Genomic DNA, 16335 nt, shown 5'->3' with positions numbered 1-16335 from the left:
ACACACACATATATATAAACACATTATAATGTAACATAGCATCAAATATGAAGAGAATCTCTCAAACTGGTGTAACATTTTCTCCCATTTTTCTTTTTCCACCTTTAAAGAGGTTGAGAGGAGAAAATTTAGATCTTAAGTTAGGTGTGCCTAACTTTCTCCGTTTATTTGATTGTTTGCTTTGATTCATTAATATTAAATATACCCCCTCCCCCCAAAAGTTTTTAGGTCTATAATGATTCTTTCCCTTTAATTTCTTCTAAGTGGCTGGTTGTGAAATACTTAGCATTCCCTTCCTAGGAGTTCCCTGCTGATGTATATCATTTTTTCCCTTGCTAAGATTGTTTGCTTTTTAAATATATTTATTTTAGACCTCTATTAGAATGGGCTTCCCTGATCGCTCAGACAGTAAAGAATCTGCCTGCAATGCAGAAAACCCAGGTTTGATCCCTGGGTCGGAAAGTTCCCTTGGAGGAGGAAATGGCAACCCACAGCAGTATTCTTGCCTGGAGAATTCCATGGACAGAGGAGCCTGGTGGGCCACAGTCCATGGGGTTGGAGAGTCAGATATAACTGAGCAACTAACACTTTCACTTCTATTAGAACATGGTGAGATAACACAGGTGACTTCACAGGTGGTGCAGTGGTAAAAGAATCTGCCCACCAAGGCAGGAGACTCGAGATGTGGGTTTGTTCCCTGGGTCAGGAAGATCCCCTGGAGTAGGAAATGGCAACCCACTCCAGTATTTTTGCCTCAACAGAGGAGCCTACCAGGCTCTAGTCCATGGGGTTGTAAAGAGTCAGACACAACTGACTGATGATATAAATAACCTTTGTATCTCTTTAGTTCAGTGTTTTCAAACTGTTTCGGTCTTGAAATGAATTATATAGGTCCAGCTAACATTTTTTTTAAATGAAGTGTAACAAAAAATATAAGTATATTCAGACAGGGGAATAGTATTTGTATGTAAAGCTTTTGCTAGCCTTGAAAGTTAAAGTTGCTCAGTCGTGTCAGACTCCTTGCGACCCCTTGAATATATAGTCCATGGAATTCTCCAGGCCAGAATGCTGCAGTCAGGAGTCATTCCTTTCTCCAAGGGATCTTCCCAATCCAGGGATTGGGAAGGGATTTGACCAAGGGATCAAACCCAGGTCTCCCGTATTGCGAGCGGATCCTTAACCGGCTGAGCCACCAGGGAAGCCCTTAGAAGACACAGGGATACATATGTACTAGGTTGTAAAGTAAAATACAGTTCTTACTGAGAGTTTTCATCAAAAATTATTTGAAAAATACTGTTGTAGATAAAACTTTTGTGTATATGTGTTTTGGGGTTGGTCTGGTATCTTAACATGGAGACTGCAGTCTTTAAGGATACTGTTTCTACTTCTTTTAACTATCTCCAAATTGCTGGTTTTATTTAAAAATTTCTCTTCAGTGGTTTGCATCTTCCTCATACTGAGAGTTTAACTCCATATACTCTTTGTTTGATTTTATACAGGAGTATGGATGCATCATACCAAATAAATCATCATGTTTTGGAGAAGACTATCATGGAGCTCAGGGCTTCCCTGTCAGGAAGATCCACTGGAGAAGGGATAGGCTACCCACTCCAGGATTCTTGGACTTCCCTTATGGCTCAGCTGGTAAAGAATCCACCTGCAGTGTGGAAGACTGGGGTTTGAACCCTGGGTTGGGAAGATCCCCTGGAGAAGGGAAAGGCTACCCACTCCAGTATTCTGGCCTGGAGAATTCCAAGGACTGTATAGTCCATGAAGTCACAAAGAGTCGGACACGACTGAGCGACTTTCACTCTCTATCATGGAGCTTTGATGGCCAAAAGACCAGGAGTCTCAGTTCCATGCCTTAAGCAGTTATTTTTGAGATCATCGGGCTCATTCAGAGGAGATCAAGAAAAAGCCCAAGATTTAGGGCCACAATTTGGGAACTAGTTCTGGCTCTGCAGGATCTTAAGCAAAGAAGTCACCTCTTTGAACTTCAGTTTTCTTATGTGATTTCAGGAAATGCTGATGACAGTGCTAGTCAGATGGCCAGTGAGTATGAAAATAACAAAACTGGAAGCAAACACATGTTATCTTCTCCTTTCTCTTTTGTTAGGTAAGTTTATTCATTCCTTAGAAAAGCCACAAGTTGCTGATCAGGGACAATGATCCCATGAAATTCATTTTACCTTGTAAGGTATAATACAGTCAAGGGTATTGAGTTGAAATCATAATAAAGGCAGGTAACTGATAGCTTTACACGTTCCAGTGCTTACAGAACCCTAGGAAGCCAGATACTGCTAGTTACTGTTTTATAAATCACAAGATCAGAATTAGATTAAGTAACTTATCCATGGTCATATATCTGAGAAATGTCAAAATCTGGCTTTGAACCAAGTCTGACTCCACAACTTAAGACTTAACCACAAAGCCTTACTACTACTTCTCCTGTAACAGTGACATTAATAAAATATAAGTGTCTGGTATCATTGCAGATTATGTGCCCTTGGGTCATCGCCTTGTTTGTTCTTTGTGGTATTCACTGGTTCAACTGCTGGTAGTTTGGTTCAGAGGGCAAAGAGAAAGTAAGCTGGTTAAACACCGGTTCCTGACCAAGCAAGTTACACAAATCCTTAAGCTCTGGTTTTTAAGGTTGCTATAGCTGCAGAAATTCAAAAGAACTATTTTCTTTAATTTGAGAAGCGTATCTTTGAGGGGCTTCCCTGGTGGCTCAGATGGTAAAGAATCTGCCTACAACGCAGGACACCCAGGTTCGATCCCTGGGTTGGGAAGATTCGCTGGAGAAGGGAATGGCTACCCACTCCAGTATTCTTGCTGGATAATCCCATGGACAGAGAATAGTCCATAGACTGGCAGGCTGTAGTCCATGAAGTCGCAAAGAGTCAGAAACGACTGAGTGACTTTCACTATCTTTTCTTCCCCACTATCTTTTTTAGAGAGGCAAAAAGTGGGGCTTTCAGTCACATTTTTGGTGAATTTTTTTTTAATGTGACTTTTTGAGGTAAAGACTTAGAAAAGTAATTTTTAGTCTGTTACTTTGCATGCTCATTTCAGACAGACAGTAAAATGAATCACCCAGATGACAGTTTAGTTCCTATGTAACATTAACAGGAGTTACCCCTAGATGGTCAGGCTGTGGATGATTTCTTGGTCTTCTACTTTTCTAGACTTTCTAAATGAGATAGCATTATTTTGAAATGGAATAAAGAAATTTTTTTTAAAGGTAGAAACATGCCCTTCAAAATCTTACCTGTTAACACCTTATGTTTTACTTATTTTTTGGATGTTGAATGGTTTTCTTTACACCACTGAGTCTTGAATTTAGATGCCAAGGACAGTTCTTAATGAACTATTTCTGCGTGCATGCTTAGTCACTTATTCGTGTCTGACTCTGTGATGCAATGGACTGGAGCCCACCAGGCTCCTCTGTCCATGGGGATTCTCCAGACGAGAAGACTGGAGTGGGTTGCCATGCCCTCCTCCAGGCGATCTTCCTGACCCTGGTGTCAAACTCACGTCTCCTGTATCTCCTGCATTTCCGGGGGATTTTTTTATCCACTGAGCCATCAGGGAACTCTTTAGTCTTAAGTTGCACATAAAACATGGGAGAAGATAGAATATGTTGGGCTTATGGATGTGACCCATCCTAACAATAAGCATTCTTCTTCCCATCCTGCTCTGTAGGTTTTCTTTGGTGTATTTAAACGAACCCTCATTGTCGTGTGTTTTAAATGCATTACTTTCAGTACTGGTGAGTTGGTTAATATGTTACAGTTTATAGTTTAATGTAAAGTTAAAGCTTCCCAGTTTAATGTCTGCATTCCAAGATTCTGGGTCTGTTTCACTGCTCAAGGTAAGGAAATGCAGGGCCCTGCCAGTGCTATGGGAGATAGAAGTAACTGGATCAGTTAATCCCAGCTTTTTGTTCCTCCTTTCAGCAAATCAAGTTAAATAATATAGCTTATATTTCACTGGTTATTGCATCCAGGCTCAAAATTTTGCTGTTTAGTATTCTGTATTTTGTTACTAAGAGTATTTACACAAAGAACACACATTCTATTATTTCCCATATCTTACAAAGTCCCTCCTGCATGAAATAAATTAGAAAGAATCAGTCTCACAAGGATATTAATTGCCCTGGTTTTATTTTCATTCTGTGGTATCTATATCATTCAAACTACCTTCTTAACTACTATGGTCCTGAGGTAAAAACCAAAGTTTCTGAATAGGGAAACAATAACTAGATTTGTATTGAACACTTTAGAAAATAAACTTTTTTATGCCATCTTATAATTTTATTATTAATAAAAGAGGCTCAGAAAAATAGCACATTCAAACTTCCTTTGTTCATACACAGTTAAGACCTTTACATTTCCAGATGGTCTGTAAAGATAGTTATGTGAAATATCCATGGTTGAAATACACTTTTTCATTGTGCAAATACTGAAACCTGTTTTGTTAAAACAGTTTGTTTCTAATCATATCAGACTTATGTTTTACAATTAATGAAAGAGTTCAAAAAATACAAAGTTACACCAATTTGATCTTAATCTGCCCTAAAGTTGGTTGAAGAAAGATTAGGCAAATTTTGGTTCTTCTGGGGGCTTTTCTAAGTTTAAATGCATTTTTGTCTGGTATTAAAAAGTGTAAGATAGCTATCCCCCCCACTTAATATAAAAAGCATCCATTTATTTTGATAAGTTGTTCTCAGCTCACCCTTGGTTAAGGTTTATTTATTTATTTGTTGGATGGTGGTTCTAGATTTAACCAAATAGCAACTGATCACCTTTCTGTTCCCTGTTTATCCTGTCCTCCCTTTCACTCGCTACTGAATATGTGCTTGATTTCCTAGTACACCTGTTTTAGGTAGAATACAGCCAGGTTTCTGTTTCTGGCTCTTAAATTAATGACTGGGCTTCAAATAACTAACCTTGAGAAAAAATAAAAGTTTTAAATGTGCACTTCAAAAATGGAGTCTTTAGACTTGCTGAAGTTATAACTGGACTTTCTAAAGCAGTGTTGCTTTTGTGTTAAATGAGCAACTGGATACTCGTTGAAAGCAAAAAGGTTAGAGAAACTAAGAACTGAATAACAAAAATTCTCGTATGTTTCTATTTTTTTTTTTAATAACCTTTGCTCTTGGCAGGCTGGGGGGCAGTCTTCCCCTCTGCATCCACGGCCGGGGATGTAGGCCTAGTGAGAGTGGTGGTTCTCCTCTGCACGCAGAGTCTTTGTTTACATCATAACGAGGACTGCTCTGCGTGGGTGTGGCAGAGCTCTACAAGTATTTCTGAACTAATGCATCAGTGAAAATTAATAAGAGAAAAACGGCAAAACTCAAGACAGTTAACATTTTCTGAGGTACTCCGAAAGTTGAGAGATCAGAGTGACCGTGGATATGACTGTGATTCATAATCATGACCCTGGTGATGGAATTTTGGTGGAACAATGTACTATACTCTGGCAAATTTCACTGAATAAAAAGGGAGAATTACAAACCGCTTCTTAAGGGTTAAACCAAATAAAGAAATAGGAATAAGCACGTGAAAATATTTTAAGGCAAGTTTTACAGAATCTTTTAAGTCCGTATTTCTGACCCTCAGTTAGGGTCTTTCTAGCCTACCCACTACTTGACCACAGTTGTGGTTTTCCAAAGAGCCTGTGGGCAGTTCAGATTGTAGTTAGGCCAGTTCAGATTGTAGTTAGGCCAGACTGCTATGGAAGGGAAGTGGCCTGTGATTTACCTCCCCTAGTCCATTCCTAAGAAAATGTTTTTTCTATATACAGTGACTCAGAGATTACAAGTAATTCTCCTGTAAATAATAATTAAGCTTGCTTGGAACTAGGAGTATAGTGAAACCTACTGTGAACATGTTAGTGAAAATGGTCACTTATACAGATACAGTGGACCACACAATGATGGAACCGGGAGAACTGCCTCAGATCTAAAGGCTGGGCAGGAAGAGAGAATAGGACACAGAGTGACTTGTGTCTACAATGGCCGTGCTTATATTAGCATATACTTCAGCTTCCATTAAATAGCCTGCCTTCTGATACTTAAGACTCCAAACCTTTCAAGGGTAAGTTTGTCCTTCATAATCAAATAGAACCTCAGCTGATGTCACCCACAGAAAAGTGAAAAAAATCAAAGACTGCTTTACTGATAGTATAGAGCTTTCTGTAACTTTGCCAGAAAGTATTCTGGATTAAATCATGTTCAGAAATACTGGGTAAGTATTGCACATCTGTTCGAGGATGAGTTAATTAGATTTTTCCCTCATTCAAGTAGACGTTTCTGGGTAATTGCAGGAACACGACTGCAGTTGCCCAGGGAGTATCCTCCCCTTGTCTTCTTTCAGGCGGCATGTGAATACAGTGCGTTGTGATAGCAATGTGTGCAGACTTAGGCCTGAAGACACAATGAAGTACAATGTCTGAAATATGCTGGACAGTCCTGTGGTTTATAAGACGGGAAGAGAGTTTTCTGTTTCTACAGAGGGTGGACTTAGCAAATAACTCATCCTGCTACTTTACCAAAAAAAAATTCAATAATGAAATTGGAGGGTGTCCATGATTTTGTATGAAAGAAAAGAACTGAGATATTACCTTTTAGCCTCCAAATGGAGAGAATAAGTACCGAGTTTTCTCTGTGATTTCATCAAAGAAAACTGAGTTCTCAAATCTCATTCTACCTTTCTAAAGACAAAACTAGTCTTGTTTCTAGTGCTATGTTCCACAACAGAAAATTCCCCCTGCCAGTGTTTTATTTAAAAGCCAACCCCAAATCACAACCCAGTTTACATGCTGTCCTTTATCTACATATAGAAATCTCACAGCCAGCAAGGCAACTCATACATAAAAGGCTTTCCAAATAAATAAACCCAATTCCTACTGACAGTTATCCCTACCTGTTAGCCTAAGTTTTGGTATCAATTTCAGACTCAATAGTCTCTAAAGTTTTCCATATATATTACCAACTGCTGCAGATCAAGATATTAAATAGACACTTAATATATAGAAATGTGGTTGGTCCTTACCATCTGTCTAAAGTTGGCTGTCAAGTGTTAAATTTGCGAACACAATGTCTTCGTATGTGAGTGACAACATAAACTCCTTTCCGCTAAGGCAGTAAGTTGCAAAACTGGTGTCTCAAGGCCATTCAAGTGGCATCGTAGTTTCAGTCAAGCATTAAGAAGTTCATCATCTGAGTGTCCGATAGCATCTGGGTTTGAAAGTGGATCCAAGTCTGCAAATAGATTGAACCAGGCTGACATGTCTTGGTTACCACTGTTGGGAGCTAGTAAAAAAGGAAAAAAAAAAACCACATTGAAGAGTCAGATTTTTTAAAAATCACATCATTGTACCACATTTATGATTTTAAAGTAGACACTGCTTCTTTTGAATCAAATTTAACACAACTGACAAGAGTAAACGTCGATTATGTCTCCTTGAGGATAATTTTGAAATGCTAATGTAGATACCTCATGCTTTGCTGAGGCTACTTAAGTAACTGCATGTTGCTCTGAGAAGGACTTGATTAAAAGTGAAAGGCAGGAAGTAATAGAAGACTCTCAGATAAGGCTCAAGGTTAAAAGTAACCTTTGTTCCTACACTTGCAAACTTAGTGCTTGGAATACGTATTTATTATCAAGGTAATCCTAAGATACTAGATGTAGGGGAAACAATCCCCTCATCCTGTCATCAACAGTTCTCATTTTCAGTTACAGTTGTTCTGTCTTTTCCATGTGTACTTTACAAATTTTTGATAAATATATTATGGGATGAATTGTGTCAGATACAACTTCCTGTTGACCAACTCTCTCCTTGTGGAGAATGGAAAATTGCATGTATGGATAATCTACAAGTAATGGGCAGATAGTCAAGAACAATACATTTATGCTGAAGGCTGGGACTAGTGAAAGACTGTTCAGTGGCATGGACAGTGGGTCATCTCAGAAGGCCAGGGGGTCCAGAAAGCTGGGCTGAGACCCAGGGGACAATCTGAAGATGACATATGAGACCAGAGATGCAGTGGGCAGAGGGTGGAAGGCAATCCAACTCAAGAGGCTAAAGCAACCCCCTCTTACAATCATGGCCATCACTTTACACAGGAGAGGGGGCTGGAGCCTGGGCTGTGGGGACCCCAAGCCTCAGGGATCCGGACAGAGTGAAAGGCAGCCTTGTGCGACCAGTTCTGCTTCTGGGAACCCCAAGGGAGTGTCACCGATGCCCACACGAAACTCTGGCTCTGAGTCCTGGGTGTACTACCTACTAATAAGTAACAATGAGCAAGTCATCTAACCTTGGGTCCCCTTGCTTCCTCATTTGTAAAGATCATATAATTTATTATTAAACCAGGATACTTGAGAGGAAGTGGGGTGGGGTGGGGCTATTAATAATTAAACTTGAAGAACAGTGCCAAGCAGGACATGTGATTGTTCCATTAATACCTAAACTCCCTCAAACAGCTGTTGAGGGGTTCTGATGAGCATATGAAGATTGTACAGCATTCTACAAATGTGGGATTGGTTTTATATTTATCTGTCACAATGGGAAATAAAGGTCTTAATTGTGTTATTTTCATGGGGGCTCTCCTTGTGCACTTTTCTTGCCCACAGAGATTCTTAGAGGACAGCAACTGGAGGGTGAGTGAGTGAGTCAGGTGGTGCTAGTGGTAAAGAATCCACTGCCTGTGCAGAAGGCAGAGAGACGGGGGTTCGATTCCCTGGGTCGGGAAGATCCCCTGGAGGGGGGCACGGCAACCCACTCCAGTATTCTTGCCTGGAGAATCCATGCACAGAGGAGCCTGGTGGGCTACGGGTGGCACAGAGTCAGACACGACTGCGGCGACTTAGCACGCATGCGTGTATAGAGAAAAAGTCCAAATAACTAATTTTCATACAGTAAAAGCGACCATAAAAATACCGACATCAAGAAACAGAACATGACCACCCCTTAGAAGCTGCCCTCGTGACAGCTTCTAAGTGCCCCTTAGAAGGGTCGCTAAGTGACCCTTCCAGTCACTGCTCACACCACCCTGACCCAACCTCTCACCCAGCATCACAGATAAAACAAATACCCTTCGGGGCTGTGAGCAACAGTGCTGTCAAAACACCCTTCTGCCTCTATTTTGGTCAACAGGTGAATGCATTTCTGTGGGATATGTACCTAGGACTGGAAAGGTACATGCACCTTGTGGTACGTGTATTTCAGTTTTAGCAGAAACTGCCAGTTTTCCAAACGGTAATAACAATTGACACTCCCACAAGTAGTGTCCGAGTTCTTCCATGTCCTTGTTAGCACGAGTGGTTTTCATTTTTTATTTAAGCTGTTCTGATAGGTGTGTAATGGTATTATTGCATTTTGGTTTTAGTTTGCATTTCCTTAAGGTGGATCAGCTAGTAAAGAACTCACCTGCAATGTGGGAGACCTGGGTTTGATCCCTGGGTTGGGAAGATCCCCTGGAGAAGGGAATGGCTACCCACTCCAGTATTCTGGCCTGGAGAATTCCATGGACTGTATATAGTCCATGGGATTGCAGAGAGTCGGACATGACTGAGCGACTCACTTCACTTCACTAATGACTAATGAAGTGGGGGGTACTTAATGAGTGAATTTTAAAATCGTTAAGAATTTTAATTTTTATTAAAATTCTAAGGCTTAATTTTATTGTAGCTTTTTGCTGAAAGCTTTTCCCCCCTATTTCCCCCCCCACAATAAGCCTCAAGTATTACAGGCAAATAGCAGCGTTCCCAGTATCTCAGCTTTTTTGTGTTCACTGGTGAAATTTACTCACTTTTTTAATGATTAAATACAATTAAGTTTTAGTGAGTTTAAAAAGAGAAAACTAAATAGTCTGAATCCCTAAGGGTGTCTGTATTCAGAATTGGCTGCTGTGAATCTGTGATTTGCTTGGAATTGACGGATTCCCCAACTGATTTATCCCAAAGTATTAGGAAGAATAAAACAGGATTCCATGAGTCCACAATGATACATATCAACAAGTTAGTAGAAGGACAAGACAAAGCTTTTCTGTACAGTGGAACGACGACTAGTAAGCGTAGAAGGAATGATGAAACAGAAAAGTATCATCTGGCAACAACCACAGTGACAGACGTTTCACGCAGGAATTATCAAGGAATGCTAAGTTAGTGCGTGAAACTTTGATAATCAGAAACAAGCCATTCTCACAGGTTCAAAATATTTTTCCACATGATAATTATTCATCATCTAGTGAATAAACCTGGCAGATACCACCTTAACCAAGTGACTGAAGTTAAGAGCATCGTAAGCAACGGGGCAGAACAGACACCGTGTGCCCCTGGTATGGTTTACTAAGAACACACGATATCGTTCCTGTGCTGCCAGTCCTGACAAGATGCAGAACCCGAATCTATGAGACAGCCTCAGATAAACTCAGTTTGAGAAATATTCTACAAAATAAACCACACACACACACACACACACACACACACACACAAAGCCACAACATGGAAGGCAAAGACTGAGGAACTGTCCCAGATTCAGAGGCTAAAGAGACTTGACAAGTACAGTGTGATCCTGGGTTGGATCCTGGTCTAGGAAAATAATCTTTTTCTCTTGTTCCAAAATACATTATATAATTTATAACACTATTTTATTTTATAACAACTGAAAGAATCTGCATAAGATCTATACATTGGATAACAGTTGTATGGTAATGTTTAATTTCCAATTTTGATCACTAAATTGTGATTATGTAAAAGGATGTCCTTCTTAGGAAACAGATGCTAACATTTTTAGGGCTGAAGGGTATTATGCCTGCTACTTAAGTCTCAGAATAATTTCAGTTCACAAGAAATTACATATATCACACACACACAGAATAAGGCAAACATGGTAACATTTTGGGAAATCTAGGTGGGAATATGGGAATATTTGGTATTATTTTTGCAAGCCTTTCTGTAGGTCTGAAATGGTTTGAAAATTTTAAAATATTGATACTACAAAAATTTAGATGTCAGCCTGAAAGTGCTCCCACTGGTCAACATGGGGACAATTTGAGAACCAAAATGATTAAGTACAGTAGTGATTATAAACCACAGAAAACGTATGAATCCATTCTCACAGTGAATACATATGTAAATGGGGAATAAGAGACAGTTTTCTGCTTACTGCAGAAGGGATAGGCTCCTCACTCCAGTATTCTTGGGTTTCCCTGGTGGCTCAGACAGTTAAGAATCTGCCTGCAATCTGGGATACCTGGGTTCGATCCCTGGGTTGGGAAGATCCCCCTGGAGGAGGGCATGCCAATCCACTCAAGTATTCCTGCCTGGAGAATCCCATGGACAGAGGAGCCTGGCGGGCTGCAGTCCACGGGGTTGCAAAGAGTCGGACACGACTGACGACTAAGAACGCAGCACTGGCAGGTGGAAGAAGCCAAGTGTCTGGCGTGTGAATGACATGTCAGTAAGGCTGTTTAAAAAATGTGATTAATGGATGAGTGGATAAACAAAATGTGGTACATCCATACAATGAAATATTATTCAACTTTAAAAGGGAAGGAAATCCTGTCACATGCTACAACATGGATGAACTTTGAGGACATTGTGCTAAGTAAAATTAGCCAGGTACAAGACGACAAGTACTTGCATGACTGTTTATATGAGGTGTGTAAGGCAGTCAGATTCATAGAAACAGAAAGTAAAATGGTGGTTTCCCCGGGCTGGGAAGAGAGAATAGGAAGTCACTGCTCAATGGGTACAAAGTTTCAGATTTTTCATAGCAAAGTGCATATACTTTACTGAACTGTACACTTAAAAATGGCTAAGATGCTAGATTTTGTTGTGTTTTTACTACAATTTAAAAAAAAAGGGTGGAGAGAGTACTAGGGTTGGAAAATCACCACTTTTCACCTGTAGCAGGACAGGCTGAATCAGGCAAAAAGCAAAAATGGATGCTAAACCTAAGTGGAAATGCTGACCAACAGAGAAGATCGGGATGTGTACAAGGCTTCACAGCGTCTTCCTGCAGACCGCTCAGTCATCGTCAGGGAGGATAGAGCAAAGTGGTGATCACATGGGAGGAAAACTGGACACCACCTTGGCTGAGTGGTCAACAGGAACAGCACCCATGAGCGACAGAGGGACAGCTCTGAGCTCTTAAACCTGAGAAAGGAACATCACCTCTGTGTACTCCAGTCAGGATAATCTGAGCAGATATTCAGGAAAACTAACAGCCTAAATTTAATTACAAGAAGACCTCAAATCAAACTGAATAAGGAGCGTTCTATTGAAAACAACAGTGGAGCAGAGGGACGATATTCTTTTAAGATGCCCATATCCAAAAAAATCAAAAGTTGTGGAAATGTTTCAGATTAAAAGAGTCTCGTGAGATATGGCAAGTACATACAGCGCACGACCACAGGCTCCCCCACCCCTGCCTGGCCAGGCAGACGCAGCACAGGCTAACGGGCATTACTGGGTCAACTCAAACAAGACAAGACACTTAGTACATTACAGACAAGCACGCTGGCACTTCTGACATCACAGCCGTGTTGTGGTTGTGCAAGAGAACACACCTGTGCTCAGGAAACACAGCTGCAGCTTTTAGGAGTGAAGGGTCACGGTGCATGTGACGCACCCGCAAGTGGTTCAGATAAAACAACGCATGCATCACACACACGCCTTACAAAGCAAAGGGGACAAATGCTGACAACAGGTAAATCTGCCTGAAGGTGTTCTCCGTGCCATTTTCATTTATGACATTTCTGTATGTCTGAGAAATTCTGTCCAATTAAAAAGTTACATCAACGTCAGTGACTAGGATTAATATGTATAAGATCCTGTAAGACAGGGAATGGGTCTATTTTCTATGTGTATCCTACATGGTAATTACAATATGAACCAGCTCTGCAGACAAAATATAGTTAGTACTCGATATATGTTGGCAATTACTATGTACCAGATCCTATGCTACAAGCCTGAGTGCATTCTCTGTCAACAGGCATCTTGTGCACGAAGAGCATGTTCTATTCTAATGGTATTATCTATTATCAATAAACTTTGACACAAAATATAAAAGATTGAAGTAGAGGATATAGTTTACTATGGCAAGCCCACAAAGTCTAGTCATTACTTTCCACAGTCAGGGACAGCCAAATACAGCTTTCATTTTAATTCATTATTAACAAAATAATTTTCTGGACAATATGAGGCAAAGGCTATAAAATGATTCTTTTCTAAACTTACTTGAATTTGACTTATTATGATGGCAGATAATGTAAATAAGTAACTTACATTTTGTTAATTTCTTTGGACTCTGTGAAGGCACTGGCTGGTTATCAATGTGTGAAAGAGGAAATTCTAATCCCCCATAGGAGGCCCAGCCTGGGGAGAGAAATAATGAAATTACACATTGTTAATCAAATGGGAAGTAGCATCAGAAAAACAAGGGAAAAATATCTAATAAAAGTCCTCCAATCTTTGTTCCAGGGTAATATTCCATAATATAATTAGGGCTTGGGAGGCCTGATAGGAGGAGTCACAGTAACCCAGGAAACCAAATGAGGTTCTAAATGGAAGAGGAGTGGGACATTTGAGACACATTTTAGAAATGTAATTGATAGGACTTAGGAACCATGACGTAGTGGGGAACAATACGATTCCCAAGGCGTCGGGTTGGACACAGGATGGTGGAACAGCAGGTGAGTGGAGAGACTCCCTGTCATGTAAACAAAGCAAGTGACCCGTTTCTGCTCCCAGCTTTCTACACAGCCCTCCATGCCCATTGCCTTGCCCGGAAGGCTGTCATGGAAGCAGCTCTGGAGTTGTTCCCTTTTCTTTTGTCATCTCTGAGCTCACAGGAAGAGAATGCATCAAGTTTTGCTAGGTGGAAGAAACAGCGTCACCTGCCCTAGGCAGGGATAACTTAGCAGATCAAGAATTTTAAACAAGACACTGGTTTTCTATGTAGAGAAGATACCTGAGAAAGTCAATGAAGAAAATATGGGGTTTAGGGGAGGTGACAGGAAAACAGCCTTTGTTTCACTTTCCTTGACAGACTCCAGAAGTATCTGTTGTTTTTCTTGTTGACTGGTGTGACTGAAGATTTTATCTAGCAGTACTGAAGCTAACTTAGTCTCCTTGTTGATTTCAGCACCCACATGTACCTAGTTTTGCTTCACAAATATACAGCAATTCAGGGATGTCCAAGTGTTGCACAGACACTTACTGTTGAAAGCTCCAGCAGCATGAAGGCCAAGGTCAAAGAGCTGCGAAGGGAGGAATCCTGCGGAGTGAGCAAGAGGCTCGGACCCCCCAGAAGGCTCCTGACACGTGAGACTGGCCTTGGGGCTTCCAAAGACAGCCTGGCATTCCTGGGAAGCTTCACCAGCACCCCAGCAACCAGGACTTAGGAGGCTGTTCAGAAAGGAGAATTCCTTCTCAAAATCATCTTCCAGTGAATCTACTGGCAAATCTTTCGCAACTGTTGAGTGAACATAAAAACAAAATGATTTTTATCTTTTCAAGGAAATAAGAGTAGGATATATGTCAAATCAAGTTTGTTTCATTCTCATATTTTATTAACATAATTTTAACAAATAAAGTGATTAGAAGTTTATGTGAAGATAATTTCTAATTAGGTAGGCTACATATCAAAATTCTTAAATCCTTAAAGAATTCTTAAAGAAATTTGTGGAAAATTCTTAATTTTGGTCTTAACATTGGTCTGGTGAATACCAGACCACATTACCTGTCAAGAAGCCGTAGTTAGAACCAGATGTGGAACAAGAAACTGGTTCCAAATTGGGAAAGGAGTATGTCAAGGCTGTATATTGTCACCCTGCTTATTTAACGTATATACAGAGTACATCATGCAAAATGAGCACAAGCTGGAATCAAGACTGCCAGGAGAAATATCAATAACCTCAGATATGCAGATGACACCATCCTTATGGCAGAAAGTGAAGAGGAACTAAAGAGCCTCTTGATGAAAGTGAAAGAGGAGAGTGAAAAAGCTGGCTTAAAATTCAACATTCAAAAAACAAAGATCATGGCATCCGGTCCCATCACTTCATGATAAATAGATGGGGAAACAATGGAAACAGTGAGAGACTTATTTTCTTGGGCTCCAAAATCACTGCAGATGGTGACTGCCGCCATGAAATTAAAAGACGCTTACTCCTTGGAAGAAAAGCTATGACCAACCTAGACAGCATATTAAAAAGCAGAGACATTACTTTGCTGACAAAAGTCCATCTAATCAAAGCTATGGCTTTTCCAGTAGTCATGAATGGATGTGAGATTGGACTATAAAGAAACCTGAGCACCGAAGAACTGATGCTTTTGAACAGTGGTGTTGGAGAATACTCTTGAGAGTCCCTTGGACTGCAAGGAGATCAAACCAGTCAATCGTAAAGGAAATCAGTCCTGAATATTCATTGGAAGGACTGATGCTGAAGCTGAATCTCCAATAGTTTGGCAACCTGATGTGAAGAACCGACCTACTGAAAAGACCCTGATGCTGGATAAGATTGAAGGCAGAAGGAGAAGGGGACAAAAGAGGATGAGATGGTTGGATGGTATCACCAACTCAATGGATATGAGTTTGAGCAAGCTCCAGGAGTTGGTGATGGATAGGGAAGCCTGGCGTGCTGCAATTCATTGGGTCTCAAAGAGTTGGACATGACTGAGTGACTGAACTGAAAGGTCAAAATGACCACATTTCACAATGAAATTAATAGCTATAAATATTTATGTATAAAATAACTAAGCAACCACATGTGTAAGACAGAAACTATAGGAAATGCGAGGAAAAACAGAAGCTAATAATAGGAGACTATAATATACCAAGTTAAAAAACAGGCCAAGAGGACAGAAGTAAAGATGTGAAAGATCCAAACAACATAATCAACACAGTAGTTTGTATTTTTTTCAGCCATGTTGTGCAGCATGTGAGATCTTGGTTCTCCAACCAGGGATCAGACCTGCACCCCTTGCATTGGGCGGACAAAGTTTTAACCACTAGACAGCTGGGGAGGTTCTACTGTGGCTGTTCTTGAATATATACAAACCCTAATAGAAAATATACCTTCTTTTGAAGCACACATTGAAAATTCACAGAAATTAGTAACTAAGGCACACACACAAATCAGTTTCTTAAAACAACATGCTCTGATTACAATGAAATAAAATGAGACAATTCCTGGAGAAGGAAATGGAAACCCACTCCAGTATTCTTGCCTGGGAAATCTCATGGACAGTGGAGCCTGGCGGGCTACAGTCCATGGGGTCACAAGAGAGTCAGACATGACTTAGCAACTCAGCAACAACC

At 40.4% G+C, this 16335-nt stretch overlaps 1 protein-coding gene across 1 annotated transcript in view; it reads right to left on the bottom strand.

Moving 5' to 3' along the window:
• Nucleotides 1-6018: 6018 nt before the first annotated feature.
• The window catches only part of ICA1L (islet cell autoantigen 1 like), a 38843-nt gene continuing 28526 nt past the window's right edge, over nucleotides 6019-16335 (bottom strand). The window contains exons 10-12 of the mRNA XM_061148991.1: nucleotides 14233-14487; nucleotides 13299-13388; nucleotides 6019-7318 (exon numbers count right to left, since the gene is read on the bottom strand). Coding sequence (XP_061004974.1) covers nucleotides 7203-7318; nucleotides 13299-13388; nucleotides 14233-14487 — 461 coding nt within the window. The 3' untranslated portion in view covers nucleotides 6019-7202. The remainder of the gene's footprint in view (nucleotides 7319-13298; nucleotides 13389-14232; nucleotides 14488-16335) is intronic.

This window comes from Dama dama, chromosome 8 (assembly GCF_033118175.1).
Source record: "Dama dama isolate Ldn47 chromosome 8, ASM3311817v1, whole genome shotgun sequence".
NCBI classification, from domain to species: domain Eukaryota; kingdom Metazoa; phylum Chordata; class Mammalia; order Artiodactyla; family Cervidae; genus Dama; species Dama dama.
Note: the sequence above shows the minus strand (reverse complement) of the source record. Positions and strands in the feature narration are given on the sequence as shown.